The 24,889-nt window shown below is 38.2% G+C and overlaps 1 protein-coding gene across 1 annotated transcript in view; it reads right to left on the reverse strand.

The window, feature by feature from the left end:
* Rgl1 (ral guanine nucleotide dissociation stimulator like 1) overlaps window positions 1-24,889 on the reverse strand; it is a 111,919-nt gene that overhangs the window by 67,262 nt on the left and 19,768 nt on the right. Inside the window, exon 3 of the mRNA XM_076873043.2 lies at window positions 4,920-5,128. Coding sequence (XP_076729158.2) covers window positions 4,920-5,128 — 209 coding nt within the window. The remainder of the gene's footprint in view (window positions 1-4,919; window positions 5,129-24,889) is intronic.

The following is a 24,889-nucleotide window of genomic DNA, read 5'->3' on the forward strand; positions in this document are numbered from 1 at the left end:
AAGAAACAGGCAAGATAGATAAGATGATGTCAAACAATGATAAACACCATGAAGAAAGAAAACCAGGTAGGGGTAATCTCTTAAGCATTTAATATTTTCCAGCCCTACAGTAAGAATTGCATCTCTATTCTCAAGATGAAACCTGACAATAATCCTCTAAATTAGGTGCTATTTTATATTCTCATTTTATACATAAGGAAATTGAAGCTAATAAGATGAATTAACTTGGTTAATGCTGCACAGCAAGTGTCAGTCAGTTTTCTACCACTATAACAAATACATAAGATACTCAGTTTGTAAAGAGAAAAGGTTTGTTTTGGCTTACAGTTTTGGAGATTCCAGTCCATGACTGGTTGGCCCCACTACTTTTGGACCTGTGTTGAGGCATGCAACATAGAAGACATGCAGGGCACAGTGAAACTGCTCACCTCATGGCCCAGGAGCAAAAGAGAGAAGGCTGGGGGACTGGGGCCCACTATATTCTTTGATGGAATGCCCAAAATGACCTAAAGACCTTCCAGTAGGCCCCACCTGTTAAACGTTCCACCTTCCTAAAGCACCGCACCAGGGAGCAAATCTTTACTAAAGAGATCTTTGACGAACCTTGTGATCCAAACTACTGCAGACTGAAAACATAAAGTCAAATTCGTTTACTCACTCCTTTGCCCACTCTTAACCATTATATTCTATACCTAACACATGAATCTCACGACAAAAAGGCAGGAAACTTGCTTTCCCTACAAAGTATCCTATAACTCTGAAGAGAAGCATATTTAGCACTTATAACAAAATCCTGGGAAGTAAATAAAATTGTTCCAAGCTTTATATTTTTATTTTATCAACTCCTCTCTGTGGAAGAACTGGCTTCACTAGCAAGGGCAGCTGTGTTCTTGTGGGTATGTGGTCCCTTGCATATGGAAGCATTACTACCCCGATGGCATTTAAGGTGACTACTCCATATTTGCAAAAAGCCACCCAGGCTTCCTGGTGGGCTTCCTCCCACCTCTCAAGTTCAGCCACCTGAGGGAGTGCTCATGGAAATCAGATCTTTAGCCTGAGCCCCGTTAATACACAGAAACACTTCAGAATCACTCCAGAAACACAGAAACCCGTGACCTCTATGGCCCATGGTCTATAACCACCTAATATCACTGGCCAGCATGCAGTTTAGTTTGGTAAAGCTCTTCAAAATGTCCTCTCCAGTCATCTGTTGTAGAACCCAGCTCTCATATCCCAATGGCTATATCAATTTTAATTACATACATTTATCTGCATGCTGTCTTTTTTCATGTCCCTCTCTCTGATCAGACACTTTGTATAAAGAGGGCAGGGGGTGTGGAGACTCATCCACCATCATATACCCAATATATCTTGTACAGCTACCATCGAGGAAGTAGCAACAAAGATAAAGATAACTACGAGGAGTTCCCAAGTCATTCCTCCCTTTCAAAATGGCCTTCACAAACCATGGGGGTGAGATGGTACACTTGGACAGAGCTTCTGAGTCATAAAAGGGCAAGTTTTCATTCCAGCTCTGCCACTTAGTGATTGAATGTTCCTGGGCCACCACTTCTCATCAGTAAACACGAGGTTGTAATGAGTGAACTAAATAAGATAAACCCGTGAAAGCACGACAAGCAAACTAGGCAGGAGAGCCGGTCCAAAGACCTACTGAATTCGCTCTTCAGGGACACAGACAAGCAAATTCACCTTAGATTATGGTATTAACGCACAGGTTTACAGCTGGCTCCCACCTTCAACAGTCCCAAGAGTCTACCATGGGGAGAATTTGCTTGAAAGGGGTAATTGAGACGGTTACTTGGATTCTTTCTACAATGCAGCCTGAGTGCTGTAAGTAGCTTGGACAAGGTAGCTGGAGACCTGGTCCACCCTACTCTAATTGATGGCCTTCTGCTGACTTTTAGTATCAGAGAGAGACTGTTAGAGAAATAGCTAACTTTGGTTAGCTACTGTGACAGCCACCTGCAGAAAGGTCTAGATGTCCACATAGATGGACATAGATTCTTGGTTCTACTAGCTGAAGTAGGATTCTGCCTACATTTGAGGCTGGATGTTTTCAGTGGTGTCTAACTCCTTCCTTCACTTTTTTAAATGGCACAGTGGGAAGAACAGAATAATGGAGTTTATGTTTGAAGTTAGAGAAAATAAACTCTCCAAGCCTCAATACAAACAGCTAACCTATGATTCAATAACTTTCTCTTGGGCTAAAAGGAAGCCAATGTGACCTAGAATTAACTCTGAGCCATGGTGAGAAGCACAGCAGAGAGGAACCTTGTGAAATGCCGAGCACCCCAAGGAAGGGACAAAGTAAACATACAGAATTAGCCCTACATGACTTCAAACCACTGCCTATTGGTCAATCACAAAGGCTCATATTAGCCGAATGAAAAACTATAAAAAGATAAAAAAAAGAAACCCCAGAAAGCAAACAGTTCCATACAAAAAAGCCACTATTGGAAGTCTTAAGGGAAATTAAAGCTTGACTTCAAATAAGCTGTTCTCTGGTGGGAAATGAATCCTGCAGTTCCTGTCCTCAATCTACTGTTGACTGATTATTACAGGATTAGCACATGCTGTCATAACTTCTCAGTATTAATTTCACAGAAGGTAAGCAATGTACTATTAGGAAACCAAAAGAAAGAACTTTTAAAAATTGTGTCAGAGACCCACAAATAAGTCTACCACAATCTATTGACATGAAATAATATTTCAAATGCTTATTTTCAGAATAGGCAAGATTGTATAATATAATTACTTGCTCCTGATTATAGACATTAAAAGTCCCACAAGAATTTAGGAACAGTGTTTCATAGAATGCATTTTAGATCAATTCAATCAAGACTGAAGCTTGGCCACAAGATCTAAGCATGAGTGGAAAATGGAGTGAGGAAGAAATATTCATGTTGAGGTTTGGTCATATATGGACAACTAAATTTCTGCAGAGAAAGCAAAATAAATGTAATTTATTTCTCTGAATTTTGATACCTTGTTTCATCTGTAGAACATGTTACCGCTTTTTTTACACCATGGTCAGTGGTTATCTACTTGTTCTATGAGTGCAAGCCTTATCTCTCACAGTAAAATATTTGGTACTGAGGAAGGGTGGATCCAGATTTTTATGGGACTAGCATATATAATTTGAGGGATTCTTTTAAAGAAAAAGAATATAAAATTAGGAACAGAAAATTATTCAGAGGATACTACAAATGAGGGGCCCTGAAAGTTAAATACCCACAGCTTCACAGTAAGTCCACATCTGAACTACCTCAGGGCAAAAACCATGTCTTATATTTCTGAGTTCCCTCCACATGGTGTCTTGCAGAGTGCTGGGTATTCCATAGGCATAGGTAATTGTTGATTTTACCCGCTTCAGAAGCAAATAAAGGATTTAACTATGAGATTAAATTCAAAGCCAAGTTTTGGCCCATTCAAATAATACAAAATAAATCTTAATTGTCCAGTTCATTATTCCTTAAATGATAGCTTGAATTAAATGCACTCTGAATTCATCTTGATTCTGTTCTTTAACAACTGTCACCCAGTTAGTCTTTAAAAATTAAAAAAAAAAAAAAGTCCATCAACTGTAAGAGGAGAACAAAAAAAAGATTTTTTTAAAATCATCAATTAAAGTCTGGGGTCCACAAATATCAAGACTAAACTCTCTGGTTCCTGTGTGTATGTCCATTATTTAGGGTGAACAGCTATGATTCTATCTGTTTCATATGTAAGTATACTGTATATGAGAGTGAATATATATATATATATATATATATATATATATATATATATATATATATATATAATCTCACCAGAAAAACCTTCAAAGAATGCAAAAGAAATGGTTTACATGATTACTATGGAGAGATGGAACTAGGAAACTTAAAGAAAATTTTTTACCTTTTATTCTTATTGTTTTCTGAATTGTTTGAACTTTTCATCATATACATGGATTACTTCTATTTTTAAACTGTTAATGTACATTATCTGCCTAGTTAGATTATGTTCTAATATTCTTCTTTCTACTAATGCAAATTTTTTAAAAAAGCTAACCAATGTTATTTGGTATCAAAGAAGAAATATGAGAACATTTTAATATTTCTTTTTATAACCTTCTATAGAAGAATTTTTAATATCTTCAACAGTAATACAAGTTAATTTTAAAATAAAAATTCTAGTTAACAAATATCAATATTCAACAAGCCCAACAAAAACACCCTATCTCATTTCCTTCCTGGGCAGGAAACCCCAGAATATAAAGATCTGAATGAGGATTCACGTGATTCTATAGCAATTGTTTGGCTGATAGTTTTCTTCCTCCCAGTATCAAGTCAATTTAATGTTTTTATTTTAATTACTAAGTTTAGTTCTAATTAAAACAAAAATGGGGAGAATATAAAGATTATCCATGTGTCAGTTACAACATACACTGCTGTATCACACGTGTGCCTTAACAGCACAGGTGGAGGATATTTATGCGCATACCAAGGAAGCAGCTAATACACGGTGACTGTGAAGAGTTATTATCATTCTCACAGCCACTGCTTCCTGTGGGTCTCAGACTGAGCTTCATACTTCATATATATAAGCACATTTATTCCCCAAAGCAATAAGATTCATGGCCAATTGATTATTTACTAGAATTATACAAAAACTAAAAACTAATTTCTGTCAAATTAGAAACTGAGGATGGTAAATGGTAACTGGATTCTATAAACAGCTGAACCTAGATTTATGGAAAAAAATAGATCATGTAAATGGCACCCAATCATCATCATGCCATTTGCTCCAAAGGTCATCCCTAACAATAGACCCTTCTTCACATCCCCCTCTCTGCTGCAGCCCCACACCTCCAGCAGCTCCTACACCTCCAGCAGCTCCCACACTCCATAGGTCCTCACCTGTCCAGCAGCAGTTCCAACACTTCTTTCGTGGAGGCAAAGCCTCTGTACGTTGACAGGAAGATGCTAATATAGGTAAAGTCATTGTCCCCAAAAGCTGTCAGCAGGTTCTCCACAAGCTTCTCCAAGGTGCCAGCTTTAATGGTCCTGATCTTACAGGTCTCATACTGACTGACTGTGTGTCCTGGAGGCAGCTGGTCCCCTTCAACCTGTACAAATAAATTACCATCAGGTGAAATGACTCCCTAAGGTAAAACCAAAAACACTGAAACGGTTAAAGCCATAGTTTGTCCTTTCTCCTTGTTCTCTTGTTCTTCTTTAGCTTCCATACATCACATAAGATGCTCTCTTGGGTAGTGGTATGGGGGTGGGGCCAGGTAATGATGAGGGTGGAGGGTGAGTGTGTGTGGTTTCCCTTCTTCTGTAGAAGTACAGGTAATTACATCATAGTGGTTGTTTGCTTTTACTTTCTCCCCTATCAAGAACTAGGTTCTGGTATATTTTATCAAAGATGCTTTCTATGATCCTAGGATTGAGTTTAGCAAATGTTATCAATCATTCCCTTTTATATTGATCCAAGGTGAATTTTCAAACTCATTCTTAAAGACAGCTCCTACAGTGGTGTGCCAGAGTCAACTCACAATGGTTCTGAAGAGCTGATTGTTAAACTTTTAGAATTTGCGTGAGCCAGTTGACATCATGTTGATAGCTTTAAAAAATAATCAGCCATGGTAGGAGTAGGTTTTCCATGGAAATCTATGGAGATATGACCATGATCTCACGTTCTTCAGTCCACAGAAGGCAACATACATATGCTCTGATTCAATATCACTGGCAATTAGTAAGGGTCGGCCAAGTCGTGGCTCATCTTGGGGAAGCGGGGTAATGGAAAGTGTAGGGGGGTGCACAGGCCTTGCCCTCTGAAAACTTTTGAAAACATTTACCTATGAGAAGTAGCTATCATGTGAGAATGAATCTATAAATAAGATTGGTACACATAAACCAATGTGTACCACATTGATAAAATGTGAAAGCTTAAAAACTGCATATAAAGGAAGCTAATTAAATTGAAATAAACGTAGGTTCACTTTGCATTCTACAATAAATCTATGTCTAGCAAATTACATAGACACACAATTTACCGTTTAATTTGTCCTTCATAGGCACTAAGGATTCTGCCTTACCAAGAGGAGTTCAGTAGTGAATCTTTTTCTAAAGCAAATAATTATCCTAAGTGATGTGAACAATGACAAGCTTATCTGAATCATAAGTTGAATTGCTTTGTAGCAGTTTTTCCTAAATTGCAATAATCAGACAAGTAAAAATTAAAGAGAAAGGGCAAAAAGATAAATGAATGCCTAACGATGGTACCTCTGATAAGAAAGGAACATGTTTTCTTTTTCTTCACCTGACCTGCCAGAAGTTAAACTACTGGAAGGAAGTAAACCCAGGGATTGCTTCCAGAAAGATCAAACTGGTGGCAACTGCTTTCAGAGGGGGTTAGAATAGCTTAATGTCATCATGTCTAACTAGGCATTAATACCAAAACTCTAGCTTATGAGGTGGATGGCTTTATTTTTTCACTTAATTTTTTAAAGTTTTCTAAGAGGGATCTGGTTCAGGACAAAACCAAATGTTTCTTTAGATTCTTGGACTGCTGACTCAAATCAAGGACTAATAACTGTTCTTTATCACTCTATACTAGTTTTAGAAGAAGCCTAGTAGTGCCCATCTGTTCCCCAGAAGCTCCAGTTAACTTAAACCAGAAGCAATCAGTGAAAAAGATATATGGTTTCAAACTCTAATTAAATTTTTAATTATTTGGTGCAGTGTTGCTTTAAGTGTGTGCTATAAAACTCTAGTTCCCAAAAAAGAAGGTCCTGCGGTCAAGTTTGGAGATGATAGAGTTCAATCAAGTCAAAGACATGTCTTTACTGAAGAATTTCTTAAAGTCTTTATTATGCCGACATGTGTTATTAAACTTAAGAGAAGGACTGGTATATGATGTTTCCAAATGGATTTCCCTTTATTCTCAGAGCATCTTGCAGAATTTTGAGATGAACATACTTTAGAATATGTTGGCTTAGTAAATACACTGATGTCTTTAAAACCTAATTCATAGTTACCACTTTTCAATTTAAAAAAAGAAAAATAAAGACATTATAAAATATAATTTTTTTACCTCTAGCTTACCTTGTGACAATAGCAGAGTTCCTTTACCAAACAATTCTGTAATTTGATGATTCTTATTTTACTTAAAATGCAACTCTTCTTTAAAACTAAATATTTCTTATTAAAAGTAATGACTATTTGAAAGAACTAATTTTTCACTAAGAATGGATGTGGCCAAAAACTCAAACACAGAGAAAAATGCCTGTCAAAGGACCTGATGAAGTGGGTCCCTTTTCCTGCCAGAAAGCGGATTTGGCGGGAAGCCAAGGCTCTCCCTTGGGAATGGAATTATGTTTCTCATTAACCCAGTCTCTTCCTTTCAGCACTTTTTTAATTCTGAAAAAAAATTTTTTTACAATATGCAATCCTGATTCCCCTTGTTCCCTTTAGTGATTTTTGTTCCTCAGTATTTGTATCTGTACATTAGGAAGAGCCACATTTGACCCAAAAGAAAACACTTTTAATATTTATATTTTAAAAATCATTATCTGAGAATGATGAATGAGCATCAATGACAATACCATAAAATAACATACAGAATTGCTCTTGCCTAAAATCATTTTCACAAAAAAACTAACAATGCATGTTAAGGTATCAGAGCATTTGCTTGATGTCATTTTCTATAGATTTGCTTGTCTACTTGCTATAAGACCAGGTTTTCCAAGATGACTTTTAATTTACCAGCACTTAGAGTATATTTTTATAAAACAATAACGTAAAATTATCTGCTTACTACTAGAATTATTCTGAAATGAAACTATACAGTAATAACTCTCTCTCTCTCTCTCTCTCTCTCTCTCTCACACACACACACACACACACACACACACACACACACACACACACACACCCTATGTCCTATAGCCAGACTGGAGAAATTTAAAAATTAAAGTTTCATTTTTTCATTATTCAATAGGTCTATGATCCTTTTAAGAGACTTCAGGACCTGTTTTTGTTTGTATTCTCTTAATAACTCTGAATTGGAGTTTAAAAGAAAAGGGGAGGAACCCTTGGCAGACAAGTTTTTAATAACTTAGACTTAGAAAGCGAGACATGGAGGGCTGAGCCTGCCCTGTGGGTTAGCACGCTAACAGGAAACAGCTCAATCTGGATTTAATCAGAGACCATCGCTTTACTGACAAGATCATGATACCAAGGCCACAAAAATGCTTCATGACGGTTTTCTTGGTCAATCTTTCTGTCATTAGAATTCAGCTTTTTCTAAGAAGTCATGTCTAACTCCTAAGGAATAAACAGCTACAGTTCTGCCTAAATGCCCCTAGCTGTGGAATTTCTATAATTATCAATGTTGGCATAAGGAGGAAAGAAGAAAGAGTGTAAGAGATGAAAATACGCCACATTTCAATTCTGTTTCCAGTCATGGAGCAATATACTCTTTCACACTCTAAAAACTATTAATGATTAGGGTTCTAATTCAAGGGGAAAATATTCTCCAATCAAAACAATACTTGAATCATCAGATACTTTAATAGGGAACGTGCTAAGTAAACAGCCTCATTTATACTGGAGACACTATGGAGTCCTTCTCCAAGGCCCGCTCAGTCCCAGTACACATGTTCCCAAGTATCTCGGCCTGAGCAGCAAGGTTTTATAGGTTTTAAAGAAGGGACACATTGTACTTCCTACATTCATCCCAAACACCAAGGGTAAATTTTACACTCTCTTTAAACTGCCCTACAACCACTATCCAGCAACAACAGCAGACCAGCATAGTATAGGGAATCCACCAGCTGACTCACAGATAAGCTCTGCTCATTTCTCCACATTAACCAAACACATAGATTAAATCTCCTTGACAATCAAAAAAAAAAAAAAAAAGTTCATTCTCTAGTAGAAATCATGTATGCCATGTCACAGCAGAGCGTTATGGGAAGGCCAGTGCATCTGAGTATTGCAGCTATTTACATATTGGGTTTCAGAGATTTAAGACAAAGTTTGTGAAAAATTCCAGCCAGTAATGTCAAGTTCAGCACAAGCTTCAATGCTGACTGTCTACTTTGAGCACTGATTCACGTTTTTGCTGAATTAGGTTTCTCAGGTGAATTAAAGAATGTTGAGTAAAATTTAAATTTCAGATAAATTAAAAATACTTTAAAAAAAAACATTTTTTTACCATGCAGTATTTGGGACCTACTCATAATAATAAAAGACCATTTGTAATTTACCTGAATTTCAAATACAAATGTGTGTCATATTTGTGTCATGTGTGTGTCTGTGTGTGTGTGTGTGTGTGTATTGCACACTTTACATACACACATTTATTTATGGGGTACGGTATTATAATTTGATACATGTATACAATTTGTAATGAACAAATCAGAATAATTAACATTTTCTTCTCCTCAAATATTACCACTTCTATGTGTTGGAAACAAAGCTTTTTTCTAGTTACTTTGAAATGTATAACTAAATGTTATTGTCTATAGTTGCCCTATTGTGCTACATAACATTAAACCTACTTCAATCCCCCTACTGTGTTTTCATTCACATTATCCAGCTTCTCACTACTCTCTTTCCCTACCCCTTCCAATCCTCTTAGGAACCCCTATCCTACTCTCTACTTCTAAGTGACCAACTTTTTAACTTGCACAAATGAGTGAGAACATGTGGTGTTTGTTTTTCCATGCCTATTTCATTTAATATTATATCGTCCCATTCCATCCATGTTGCCATAAATAACAGGACTTTTTCCTTTAAATTTTCCTTTAAATAATATTACTTTGTGCATATATACCATATTTATAAAAATCCATTTATCTATAAGTGGTCAGTTTGGTTGATTTCATATCTTGACTATTAAACAGGGAAGTTCAGGTATTTCCTAGATATAATGATTTGGTGTCCTTTGGCTATATATCCAGTAGTGGGAATGCCTGATCTCAGCATTATTCTATTTTCAGTTTTTTGAAGAGCCTCCATACTATTTGTGCTCTCTATATCTTTATTTGGTAAATCTGGCAACACCATGATAGTTGCAAATGGAAGATACAGAATAGGTGTCCCTTTCGTATATCCATCTACTTATTCAGCCATACCTGAACTAGACATACTATGTGCTAAGTACTGTACAAGGCACTAAAGACATAAAGATAGAGTGTAGCTATGATACTACAGTGTTCACTTTAACAGAGGAAACAAACTCAGAGACCACTAGAACCTGTCCTCACCCATCATAAGGGGCATGGCCGACACTCCTACAACTAAAGATAGGTTAATAAAAGAAAAGTGTAACTAATTTGTTTAATCAAAGTTTTATATGACAGGGCTGGGTGGTAGCTCAGCAATTGAGTACTTGCCTTGTGCCTGTGAGGCACTGGGTTCCATCCTCAGCATCACATAAAAATGAAAGAAAGAAAGAGAGAGAGAGAGAGAGAGAGAGAGAGAGAGAGAGAAGAGAGAGAGAGAGAGAGAGAGAGAGAGAGAGGGAGGTAGGTATTTGGTCCATCTACAACTAAAAATAAAAAATTTTAAAAATCTTGTAAAAAGTAGAGAATATTTTGAAATTTTAATTAGGAATATATGATAGCAGAATGCATTTTGGTTCATTGTACACAACTGCAGCACAATTTAACATTTCTCTAGGGTATTGATGTCCATCTCATTCCACTATCTTTCCTGACCCCATGCCCCCTCCCCACAACTCCCTACCCTTTGCCCCATCAAAGTTCCTCCATTAAAAAGTAGATAATGTTTTTTAAAGAGTTTTATGACACAGAAGCCTTCAGAAATGAAGACCCAAAGACCCAGGGAAACTGCTTTTCTTTATGCTTAGGATGAATGAAGAATGGTAGCCATGTAGAAAGGCTGTGACCTAAGTAACATCTCTCTCTCTAGGGCGAAGCCCAGAAAGACCTGCCTGTTCGGTTTCTTCCTGGTTTCTCTGTGTAGCATTCCTTCCTTCCTGGTTTAGGGCAGGACCCTTTTTTGGAATGAGGGTCTCATGACCTATCAGACAACATAGGTACAAGAATTTCTTTATTACCAACTCTTAAACAGAAAGGTGGAGAAGTCTGGAGTAATATTTCTAGGTTTTATGGCTAGCTCTTTGGGAGAGGGGTTCTGGTTTCTGTGGTCTTCCTGGGAGGATAAAGGGGCACAGGAGAAGAAAGGCAGGAGAAAATCAGGAAGATAAGGCTTCTCAGCCCCTTTCCTTCATTTCTAAATACCCAGCATGCCAAAATGCTATACTTGGGGTATGGTTTTCTGAACCCCAACATAATAATACAATGTGGGAGTAAAATGGTGGAGAGAGAAGCAGGAAACCATGGAAGCACCAAGAGGGACCCAGTGTGAAGGTTTCAGAAAAAGCCTGAGTAGGTGATGCCCACACAGTGTCTTACCTAATCAAAGGGAACTAACAATGTTGGCCTGGGCAAAGCGGACAGAGAGCCCCTCATAAACAAAGCCATTAAGAAGAAAGAAGTGTGAAGGGAAAGACATGATTACAGGAGCAATATGACAAAGGGCATAGCTAGTGTGTCAGTAGATTATAGTGATTATGGTGGACTCAGGCTGTAAGCTAAGGAGCTGAGACTCCACAGCCTCTAGGTCATGGGAAAACAGTGACGAGGTTTTAAGCATGGTCAGAGGAATCAGCGTAAAGGATAGACTTAATGGGAACAGCTTAAGGTTAGGAAACAGCAAAGGAGTTGTTGATACTCCAGATGAGCAACTGCACAAGGAAAATAGGAGAGGCTCTTTGTAGGGATAATAAGAAATAATTTTGGGGCTGGGGTTGTGGCTCAGCAGTAGACCGCTTGCCTAACACAGGTGAGGCCCTGGGTTCGATTCTCAGCATCACATAAAAATAAATAAGTAAAATAAAAGTATTGTGTCCAACTATAACTAAAAAATAAATATTTAAAAAAGAAATAATTTAAGAAACAATCAGAAATAATCAGAAAGAAAAATGTCAAGACTTGGTGATTAATTATAGGATATAGAGGTAAAAGATAAAGGAAAAGAAAGAATTATGGATCTCTACCTTATTTCCAGTGTGGGTGATTGGAAACATATGGGTATTATCCTCTGCTATGGTTTAGAGATGAAGTGTCTCTTCAAAACCTTATGTTAGACAATGCAAGAATATTCAGGGTGAGATGATTAGATTATGAGAGCTATAGCCTGATCAGTGGATTAATCCATTTAATGGATTAATAATTTGAATAATTCAAACTAATAATTTGAATAACTGTGGGTAGATGGGGCTTGGCTGGAGAAAGTAGGTCACTGGAGGCGAGCCTTTGGGGATTATATTTTGTCCCTGGCCTCTGGCTTTCCTGCTCTTTCTCCCCCCCATCCCAGGCTACCATAAACTGAGCGACTTTCCTCTACCACATACCCTTCTGCCATAATATTGTGTCTCCTCTCAGGTCCAGAGCAATGGAGCTGGCCAATCATGGACTGAGCCTCTGAACCTCTGAGCCCAAATAACTTTTCCTTCTCTAAGTTGTTCTTGTCAGGTATTTTGGTCATAGTGATGAAAAGCTGACTAACACAACCCACATGAGACTAAATTGGGAAAAGGAAGTTAAATTTTTGTGCCGCAGAGATATTAAATTCTAGTTTAGAAATGTACAAGTTCAGGTATCTTTGGGGATATGTCCATGAAAAAGGACAATGGACAGTTAAATTTCTAAAAGCTTGGAGAAGGGTCTATGATGGAAATCTGTAGAATTTACATCAATTAAAATAGATTTAATCTCCCAGGCAGAGTATGTAAAACAGGGGAAGTAGTAGTCTAAGAATGGCAGAACACCAAAATTAAGAGGGTTTCAAGAGCAAAGATGGCAAGCATCAGAAGAGGCAGCTACACATGCGGCAAATTAACACATCGTCTGATCTGTGGTGGCATTTCTGGGCAAAGAACCCAGAAGAAATGTTCACTGCCAGGTTCATATACATGCCAACATGTGCACCTTCCATCTAATTATGCAAACAGAGCAAGGCCCAGCCAGCAGTATACAGGAGCCAGACTGTACAACTCGTAAGAGCCAACTATGCATGCTCCTTCTCAACTAGAAGTTCAATGATTATGTTGGTAGTGTGGTTTCAACTATGGTGAGATTATTTACATATGGAAATCAGCAAATTCTACAAATCAGGACTTTTATTTTGGAGACGCAGTTTATGGGCACAGCACTGCCCCAGAGTCCCTCTCAGATTGTGTAAATGGTAGACTCAAAGAGATCTTCACACTGGTTAAACATTTTTCTGTGTCCACTCCTGTTAAGGCATTTTTGTTGCCATTCTGATCTTTGACCTAGAAGATGAAAAATTATGCCTCCACGCTATGAAAAAAGAAGCAATATGGAAGAAGAGGGCATTTGCATGAGAAATGAATGTACTCAAGAACTTGCAAGATCCTCAAGAGCTGACCTTTCTTGAAGCTGCTTATTAGAATGAAGTCATGTGGCCAAGTTTCAAGGATGCACACCCTCCATCCACAGGAAGATGCTAAGGGAGATGTAATAACAAACAATGGCCAGGGTTTTATGACACAGAAATCCCATCCCCCTCTGCCATCCTGTCTCAACAGGATTTCCTAGGTCACTCCCAGAGTCCAGGAATCCTCCTGGAGAAAATAGTTCCTAAAATGTAGCAGTGCTCCTGGTGATTTGGTTCAACATTAGTGGATAACAGACTATCTAATACAAATCCCTAATTTCTGATGTTATGACCATCTTTTGAGGATTCCAAAGTCTTCCAAGAGGCAAATTTTAAAATTTAGTGGGACTGGGGCTGCAGCTAGGTGATAGAGCACCTGCCTAGCATGAACAAAGGCCCTAAGTTTGATCCACAACACCATCCAAGAAAAAAAAAAAAAAAGGGAGAGTTTAGGAAGTTCGCAGACCACATTTTTCAAACATAACAACTTCACTCTTTTGAAAGACATTTTTGTTTGCACCTCTGAATGCTGATGATGAAGGTGCTATGAATTAACCTGGGTTCCATTTCCACTTCTGAGGCCAATTCAGTATGGGACCTAAGACAGAAACTTAAAGCATCAATGTCTTGGTCATCTACTTGGAACAAATCACATACTATTTTTGAGATGTTCAAGGATTTATATTTGCATGGAGGGAGGACACTATGGACTAAAATAGGTGCTGGAGCATTTGCCAAATAACATCACAAATTGTCGCATACAATTTAGTACCCAGAGTGAACTTGCAAAATTCACAACTCCCTCCTTTTTCTCTCATTCAGAGGCTCAAATGTCTAAGGTCAGCATATGCAACAGCCACAGGTTAACAGGTGCCCTGGCTTTCTGAAATCCATTTTGCTTGTGGTGCAGCCCAACCAATCTCTGTCTGTAAAGGTCAACAGGGGCTGGTGAGCTTCTGTATGACCTAATATTCTGGGTGAATGAGGCCCGCAATGAATGGAAAGGCTTCCCAATAGCAGAGCTTTCCCAGAAAGCTTATAAATCCCACAGACAGCTCCATGAGCTTTCACCTCCTGTGGGATTTATAGGATCTCCTTCACCAATCCTAGGCCTGGGGGTGAGGGGTGTGGGGTGGCAATGGCCTGATGTTTCCAAACTTGAAAATAAAGTTAATAGTTTGATTCTTATTCTGTGTACCACATTAAGAAATCTATCTCTACCCTCCCCATTTTCCTATGGAATTAGTTCAGTTTTCAGCAAAGTAAATATTTTCCACTTTGTTATCTCCTATTGTCACAATGATCAAGAATAAAATTCAAAGCCCCATTATCAAAATGCCAATAAATCTTTCCTCTCTAGATTTCAGAATTCAGGAAATGACGCTATCTAGCTTGTCCCTTCTCCCCTCCCAAACTGAATCTTTTTAAAAAACCTTTTTAGTTGTAGATGGACACAATACCTTTATTTTATTTATTTTTTTATGTGATGCTTAGGATTGAACCCAGTGCCTCACGCGTGCTAGGCAGGTGCTCTAACACTGAGCTACAGTCCCAGTCTCCAAAACTGAATCTTAAAGTCTAAGTAAACTTAAAAATTCAAGTGTGAAATGTAGCTTTACAGTTCATACAAAGCTCTGGAACAGGGTCTCCAGTCATCCTCTGCACAGGTAATATTCCTGGACCATGGGCTGGCTCCTGAGAGAGCAGACAGGTACCTTCCAGCACACCACCAGGTAACCAAATTAAGGGCAAGAGGAGAAGAACAATTAAGTTTATCTGGAGTACATCTCTCCAAAAGTCACTGAAGTAAACTGGCTTTTTTTCCTACTAGGTTTTCCTCTTCATAAGCTGTAAACTAAATCAAGAAAACCATCCTCATGCCCTAAATGAAGAAAAAGAAAAGAGAGGGCTGCCATGTGTCATTGAGTACTCATGATGGTTGGGTGCTTAAGCCTTATCATCACCCTCTATGGTATGAATTGTTATCACTTCACCTGAGGAAACTGAGGTTTGGAGAAATGAAGGGTCTCACCCAAAGTTACCCGTCCCACTAGAATGAGTGTCAAAACCAGCCCTCTTTTCTATCACGATGTGTCATCTAATGACACAAGCGATACATTACTGGGTACTCTATCTCCATATCTGAATACCCAAGACTACTGGAACTCAAATAGCCCAGAATCTACATACCCTATAGGATTGTTGTAAGAAAGAGATGAACTTAGATAATAGATGTAAAGGTGAACTGCAAGGATACAAGCTATTTAGCATCTAAAAATAAAAGAAAATACAGTATAAAATACTAAAATATGTCCCTTTAACCTTCTTTCCTCTACCTCAATTACTTCACTAAAAGTTAGGTCTGCCCAGCGCAATGGCGCACACCTGTAATGCCTTTGGCTGGGGAAGTGGAGACAGGAGGACCATGAGTTCAAAGCCAGCCTCAGCAAAAGCGACTCAGTGAGACCCTATCTCTAAATAAAATACAAAATAGGGCTGGGGATGTGGCTCAGTGATCAGGTGCCCCTGAGTTCAATCCCTGGTACCCCACCCCAAGAAGTTAGATCTAATTACATCAATTTCTCTTCTATATTATCCTTCTGATTTCCAACACTGACAGAACTCCTTGATACAGGTAAAGAATATAGTTCTAGTGCTAAAGACCCTATTTGAAGGGGAAACAAGAATCTCTCTACTTATTGCAATTTCTTAAGTGCACAAATTAAGCCTAAGAAAGACAAATTACTTCACCCAAGAGCTCAAAAGACAGACGAACAATGTCATTAGCTCTGGAGGACCCTCTATATCACACAGGGGAGGAATCCACAGGAGCAGTCATGCGCTGGGCTTATTTTCTAGATTATTAATTAATTTTCCCACCAGGTAGGTTTCTAAGTCTACTTTCTAGTCAAAAAACAGTTTCCTTCTATTTTTATAAAGAAAAGGAAATGAAGATTGAATAATAATGTAATTAATTGGTTAATGGACTACAGACAGAAAAAAAGGTCAAGTTTGTAAATCCTGACATTCGAAAATTTTTTTTAAATTTTAAAAAGAAGGTATAGAAAGGACAGATGGCTGGCAAAACACAGACCCAATTTCTCTAGACAAAGAGAAATCAAAAAAGCAACCATTTTGTTGACCAGTTACTGGTCAAAAATGTAAAAAGACAGGCATGTCAGTTGTTCAAAAAAAATATTTATCCTCCTAGAAATATGCTTATCATTCTCATGGCTCATGACGCACTCTTGATGTCAGTCCATAAAAACAGTATTAAAAAGCTTCCATGTGCAAAGAATCCAAATGAAGCACTAAGGAAGTCTATAAAAGAAATGAAGGATTTCTGTTGTATAAAAATCAATAATACAGATAATAGTATAATGCAATTGTTTTCTTTAATGACACGAAAAGAAAGGCAAACATAGAATATATTACTGGTGGGTATGCCACGGACATTAAATAAATTCCAACTAAATTAGCAGGAGCCTTTAAAGGGTAATTTCAGAATAGATGAGGATAGGGCCTCTTATAACCTGGAATTCAATGATAAAGATGACAGTCAGGAAAGAAATAATAACAAGGAACTAGATTCTGTTTCTAGTTCCAATTCAATTATCATAGAGTTCTTGCTAGAGCATTCTATGTATCTCAGCAGTGGGCAAGGACAATTCTTTTTAATTTGGTTGTTTTTGCTTGCTCTTAAAGACACCTGTGTGGATTCATTAATTTAACAATGTTTGCTAGGTCTCTACTATGTTGCTGCTGGAAGCCACGGATGCAACAAAGAACCAGGCAGACAAGATGCCAAGACATCACTCAGATAAATGTACCTCTCTACAATTAAATACGAAGGCCAACTCACAAGCCCATCACTGACCACTTACTCTTTCGAGGATGCTTTCAAGCACACCATGTGATCTTTCTTGATTATTTATGCTACCACTTAAGAGCGTCTTGAACGTACCTAATCTGAGAGTTCAACACAGCTGTGCTTGAAATACCACAGAGACATGTCTGATGTCATCATTATGTGCACACAGCTAGAAGATACGAATATATATAAATGGTAGCCAGATTGGACCACTGACCAAATGGATGTATAAACTACAGTCTTCAGTCATAGCTTTTTTGTGATACCCCCAGCCCTGTGACACCAACAGAGTCTAGTATTCATTTGTATAGGTCAAAGCAGTTTTACCTTTAACCAAAGGCATGACTCAACTCCACAAAAAACACATAGTATGTTCAGAAAAGAAGTTCTAAAGTTTTAGCTAGTTTGAGTTTTTAAATATAAAATGTCTTAACATTATTCTTTGTGAAAAATGTCACTAAGAAGGGCTGGGTTGTAGGTCAGTAGGAAAGCACTTGCCTAGCACATGTGAGGCCCTGGGTTCGATCCTCAGCACTGCATATAAATAAAGAAAGAAAAAAAAAGGTCTATTGACAACTGAAAAAATGTTGAAAAAAATTTTAAATATCATTAAGAAACAACACACATTTGAGGATTTATTTGTCTTTTCCCTTGAACATGATAATTTTCAAGAGACTCACCTAGCAGTCTAGGTAAAAAATGGACTCCTGAGCTTGGACTCCAGAAATTCTGATCAGTAAATAAAGCCCATGGATCTGCATTTAAACCAACATCCTAGGCAATTCTAAATGCAGAGAAACACTGTGCTTGACAATGTGAACACAGTTAGAGGAGAACCAACACTAGCTTGGACAAAGTCATCTGACCTCTCAGGTTCCTCATCTGTAAAGGAAGAATAGTATTACCTTTACCTTCACTAACTTTGAGGCTATGAGAAATGGTGACCAAGTGACTAGTGGGTAGTGTTATAGTTTGGATCCTGAATGTCCCTCCAAGGCCCATGTGTTAAAGGTTTGGTTCTCAGTCCATGATGCTATTAGGAGGTGGTAGAGTCTGGCCTAGCACAAGGAAGTTAGTTCACTTGAGAGCAATCCCTTAAAAGATATGAGGACCCTGACCTTTTCCTGCCTCTCTCTTGACTTCCTGGCATCATGAGGAAAGCAGCTTTATTTTACCACACAGTCCCTACAATGATGCTGTGCCTCACCATAAGGCCAAAAGCAATGGGCCAAGCAACTAATCATGAACTAAAACCTCCAAAACTGAGCCAAAACAAAATTTTCCTTCATAGAAGTTGATTATTTCTGGCAATTTTGTCACAGTAACAGAAAGTTGACTAACAGGTAGGTAACATATATAATATGGACACAATAGTCATGGGTACATTGGACATGTCCCAGGAAGGGTGAAGTGGGACAACCTGAATTTTCATCATGCTACTCAGAACAGCATACACTTTAAAACCTCTGAATGTTTATTTCTGGAATTTTTCCCTTAATATTGTTGGACCATGGTGGATTATGGGTCACTGAAACCACAGAAAGCAAAACTAAGGATAAGGGGGGATTACTGCACATGTTATTGGTCCTGTTTCTCTGAGGGAATTCAGACTATACAAATCTGAAGATAACAGTTTGATGTATCTCTAGGATTCAATCCATAACCACATCAGTAATAAGCAAATCATGAATATTAATTGAATTAATGTTTTAAGAAAAAAATGAGTTTCTTATCTAATGAATATAAATAGTGATATTACATTCTCTAAATAACCTCTATTTGTTCCAAATTCAGTCAAATAAAAAATATGGACATATAAGTATGAAAAGTCTGTACATATACAATAAAAGGGTGCAGAACTTGCTCATCATCTCTTACGTGAACTGCTAAAACACTCTTTTAAACTTTTCTTATAAAAAAAATAAATAAACTATTCCTATAGTGACTTTTACTTTTTTGGCACCAGGGATTGAACCCAGGAGCACTTAACCACTGAGCCACATCTCCAGCCCTTTTTGTTTTATTTTGAGACAGGGTCTCGCTAAGTTCCTGAGGGTAGTTTTCAACTTGAAATCCTCCTGCCTCAGCCTCCTGAGCTGCTGGGATCCCAGTCATGCCCCACCACAACCAACCCATAGTGACCTTTGAAAAACCTTTAAAAACACTCCTCTGCTTAAAACCTTCCACCCCAGCCTTCTGCTAGAGCACACAGGCCCTCTCTGCCTATCTCCTTGACCTCACCACCAAAACTATCTCCTTGCCTCTCTAAGGCACAGAGGCCTTCTATGTCATACTGGCCTTCTTTCACTTCCTAAAACACAACAAGCTTGTTCATATCTAAGACTCACATTTTTTCCTTCTAACATCCAACCAGTCCTGATCATATTCTCAGGTTGGTTCCTCATTTACTTCTTTTGAGCAGCCTATATCTCCTCGATGGGCCCCATGGAGCATCTCTCTGGGGTCATAGGACCCATCTCCACTGCCACATTGGATCACCTCATCAGGGCAATTCCTTCATAGCATCCTTCTGTTTACCTGTGTGTTGTCCATAAACTCCAAAAGAGCAGTGCCCTCATTGTCCTGTTCAGGGTTCTAGCCCTGATGCACAAAATGATGCCCACCACACAATGGGTATTCAATAAATGTTTATGGTAATGACTGAAAAACAAATTAGTATAATTAAATTGCATTTTATTTTAAAATCTGAATTAAAGACATATAAGAATCTGTAAATCCTCTGAAAGATAAAAGGTCTATCCTTCTGAACTAAAAATCTTAGGTAAAACAAAGGTTAACTGATCCAATCTCTTTGTAGCAATTGAGAACTTAAGTGAATTTATTAAAACTATTATTCTGAGCTTTTTGTTTTAAGATCAACTAATTCTATAGTTGGTTATCACAATTGTAATTATTGAAGTCATGAGATTTTTTTTTTCCTCCAGAATTCCTTTCCCATCAAGATTGAGATGCTGAATCAAACTTCACATAACAACATTCTCTCACTTTCTGGGGCTGACATTGCTCTTATTGTTCTGTCAGCTGTAAATGCCATTGGGCCAACTGCTAGCTTTGAAAACAGAGAGTGGGAATGTGCACTTGTTTGACTCCTTACAACTCTAAGTAGGAGTATCAGGGAAATGAATGCACAATCTAACCAACCAGCTATGTGATATAAGTGTAAATAAATACATTGCAAGAAATTGACTTGCAAGGCATTGGTCTACCGAGCATCTTCCAATATTCTATGCATGAAAGATGTCAGACAAAATAAGCCAGCACTCCTGAAGCCTTGTAACTTCCCTTATCCCATGCCAGGTTCTAAGTCTTGAATACAAAGAACACTGTTTGAGGCCTCTGAATTTATAATAAGCTTTTATTACTGAAACAAGCTAGTGCCCTAACACCTCATTCTAGAATGCTCAGTCATGGTCATTTCCACTTTACAAGGCCCAGTCACTATATCAGCCATTAAACATTCCTAAGTGAGGGTCTACAATATCAATTCCTTAAACGAATCACACTTTTACTCATTTATTTATTTACATACTAGGGATTGTACCCAGAGGGTGCTTAACTACTTAGCCATGATCCTGGCCCTTTTTTTTTTTTTTTTTTTTTTAATTTTAAGACAGGGTCTCACTAAATTGTGTAGGGCCTTGCCAAGTTGTTGATGCTGGCCTCAAACTTATGATCCTCATGCCTTAGCCTCCTGAGTCACTGGGATTACAGGCCTGTGCCACCATACCTGGCTCATTTGTTTATTGAGTTTTTACTGAGTATTTACTGAGTTCCCACTATGTTTAAGTACTGTTGTAGGACACTGTGGATTTAGAAACACACAATAATAGACATGCTCCCTTAGTTTGGATGTGGTTTGCCCCCAAGGCTTTATGTGCTGAGAACTTGATTCTCAGAGTGGTTCTGTTAAGATGCAGTGGGACCTTCACAAGGTGGGCTTAGTGGGAGGTCCTTAGGTCATTGAGGGCATGCCCTCAGAAGAGAGTTAGGTAATTTTCATGGGACCCAGGTTGTCTACCCTGAGAGTAAGTTGTTATAAAAAAGAATAAGTTTGGTCCCTGCCCTCACTCTGCTTCCTGTCTTGCCATGTGTCCTCCTCCTCTTGCACATATTCTGCCATCGTGATGCCATCTGTCATGAAGTTCTCATCAAAGCCAAGTTGATACTGATGCCATGCTCTTGAATCTCCAGAAATGTGAGCTCAAAAACTTCTTTTCTTTATAAAGTACCTAGTTTCAGGCATCTCAAAATAGTAACAGAAAGCTAATATACTCCTTATCCTTAGGAACCCAACATTTAAACACAGAAGACAAATATTAGATAATTTAGTAATCAATTATCTAATGACAGTAAGAGATCATTACTTCCCTTAAAAAAGTTTAAAAAAATTAAGATGAGGGGATCAGGTTTTGCATTGGGAATTAGAGGAAGTTTTGCTGAGGAAACAGATTTAAAAAAAAAAAAAATGACTGTTCGTCAGGTAACTAGTGAGAAAGAAAAGACATCTCAAATAAGGGAATAGTGTGTGCAAATACCCTGAAGTAACCTGTCATTCTGGAAGAACAGAGAAGCGATGTAGCCAGAGAAAAGTGAGGTGGCATGAGTGGCATAAGGTGAACTTAGCCTGGAGAATTCTGATTATTAACCTAATATCAACAGGAAACCAGAAAAGGGCTTTAAGCAAGTGAGTAGATCATTATCATATGTAAGTATAAATGTGAATACATCATGATAAAATGGGTGTATATGAAGAATCAATCGCAGGAAAATTTAAAAAAAAGATTGAGTCAGAAGACTATTAGAAAAAGAAAAGATGATAGGAGCAAATTATCTCCCAATGTGGTCCAAAATCCACCTGCATTAGAGTCATTGGGAGGCTCGTGTTAAAAGCAGATTGTGGGACTGGGGTTATAGCTCAGTTGGTAGAGGGCTTGCCTCACATGCTCAAGGCCTGGGTTCAATCCCCAGCACCACACATACACACAAAAAAAGCCACATCCCACAATAAAAATATACTACTTCTATTAAAAAAAAAAGGCAGATGTGGGCCCCACCTCCAACCCACTAAATATACAAGCCTGTATGGAGAATATGCATGTATTCCTAAGTTATTATAACCAACATGCATGATCAGGAACCACAGGCACAACACTATGGAATCCCAGCAATGAGAAAATGGAATAAATCATGATAAAGGTGATGCAATAATTTGCCTTTACCAGGACATGACACCTCTTTCTAAAACTTTAGTGTTACCAGTTTTCTCTCAGACCTCCTTTCCTCCTAACCCCTAGCAAGAGATGAATGTTATTCTATTTCCACAGATAAATAATGGTTTTATTTGAAGGAGAAGCACACACTTGCTCTGACTTCTTCTTGGCTGGAGCAGACCAAAGGAAATGAACATATAAGTCAACATTCACATTTGATCAAAAAATTCCAGATTGAGAATGATGTTATATGTTGTCTGTGTGACCTTTTCTAATATCACAGCCCTTTTATATACGCAATCAAATGTACCCTCACAATAATTCCATTTTACAGATGAGGACACCGAGACTCAAAGGGGGCTAAGTAATTTAGCCAGTCAGATTACTAGTAATAGACAGAAGCAAGAGTCACGCCCCAATTCCTCAGACTCCAGAGCCACGCTGAAGAAGTAGTGCCACACAGCTAAGTAGGTCAGGGCCACCATTTGCCCACAGAAGATTAGCCATGTGGTACCCTCCCTCTACCCTCATTCACATATGGCAAATGTCTAGTGAGAGCCTCGTGCCTGTCAGATAGTGTGAATGAATCACAAACTCGGGTCCTATACCCAAAGAGCAGGTCAAAATTCCCCCATCAGGTATTGGGAAGGAAGAGATAGCATCTGTATTAGTCCATTAAAAAAAAACAAAAAACAAAAACCTGAAGTAGATGAACTCTATAAAGAAGAGAGGCTTAATTAGCTCACAGTTCTGGAGATTCAAGAACATGGCTAAATGTGACGGAGACCTCGTGTGTGGGAAGAAAAGATCACATCTCCAAATAGGAAGCAAGAGAGTAATTCTGGAGTCGGGCTTGCTCTCAGGACTCACTTTCATAAGAACTCAGGGGTTCCCTGAGAGCCACCTCAAGTCCTCCAGAGGCAGCTCCTCCAGTGACCAAGGGATCTCTGACGAGGCTCCACGTCTAAAACGTTCCCTCTTTCCAATACTACCATCCTGGGACCAAACCCCCAACACATGACATGCTCAAACCACACCCAAGCGCCAACTAGGCAGAGGAAGATAAGGCTGTGCCCCGCTATTCAAACTATTTGAAGGCAAATATTTAGCTTTCATATTAATATGACAGAGGTCATGGAACTATGGGAAATTATAACTGTCTAAATCAAACAAAACATAAGCTTGTCTTGTCAAAGAGGTGTAATGGTCATGTCGCCAGCAGTAATTGTATGTTTAGATTTTCAAATAGGCATTCTCCTCGCCCATTTAAAAAAAAAAAAAAAAAAGGTTGCAACGGTTCCCTTTCCAGGAATGTGATTTAACTTAATAGCTAAGCTAATAATCACGAGTTGCTTATTTGGTGCAAACAAAGAAAGCACTGTCTCTGCAAGTGGACACAATGGTCCTGGACGTGAGATGGATTTCAGTATCTGTTGTGAGTGACCATTCTGTTATGTAACCAATGGAGCTGCAGGAATGCCTATTACATAACTCCATACCGCTTGGTCATTCTAGTTAAAGTGGGAGACCCTTCCTGCACATTCAAAAGCCTTCCTCAGGCGCTCCTATAGCTTGTAAGGTTAAAAAACAAATTATATCAAACTGTGAAAATCAAATACAGAGTTCTCATATCATATGTAAATAATGAATGGGGAAGAAAGGGAAAAATGGTTTTTCAAGGACTAGGGGGCAACTATGGAGGAGAGTAAAATGAATAGAAGGCCAGGCTAGCTCTTGAACTGAAGACTGTGATTTATCACTACACTCACATTGAGGAAAACATAAAGCATTTTTCAAATCTACTTATGTGATTTGATAAGCACATCATAGTCACTGAGAAGCACTTGTTGATTCATTTTGCCAAAAACACACAAGATGCACAAATAGGCCATTAATGTTATACCATAAAGCAGAGTCAGTAAGGGGGAAAACCAGTCAGAGAATTCCTAGTTTAGTGATATTTAAGTGTAGCTGCCATATATTTCTCTGTAGCTCCAAGTCTAACTAATTCCACACTTTTGGTAAAGGCCTCTGATACTGTAACACTACTTCAAGTAGCTCTAGAAGGATGGTGTCTGGGGCATGAACAAGGTTGAAGAAGAATCAAATTTTAAGAAACCAGTACAATTAAATCACATGACAGTGATCCTTCATGGGGAAATTTAGTGTTCAACTAGGAAAATTTCCTAAAACACTAACATTTTAAAAGTCACATTTCTTTCAATGGAAATGTTTCTGAAATATGTTATTTTTCTGCATGAGCATGACTTAACCTTTCATGCAGAGCT

The sequence above is a fragment of the Callospermophilus lateralis genome, chromosome 13, assembly GCF_048772815.1.
Source record: "Callospermophilus lateralis isolate mCalLat2 chromosome 13, mCalLat2.hap1, whole genome shotgun sequence".
NCBI lineage: Eukaryota > Metazoa > Chordata > Mammalia > Rodentia > Sciuridae > Callospermophilus > Callospermophilus lateralis.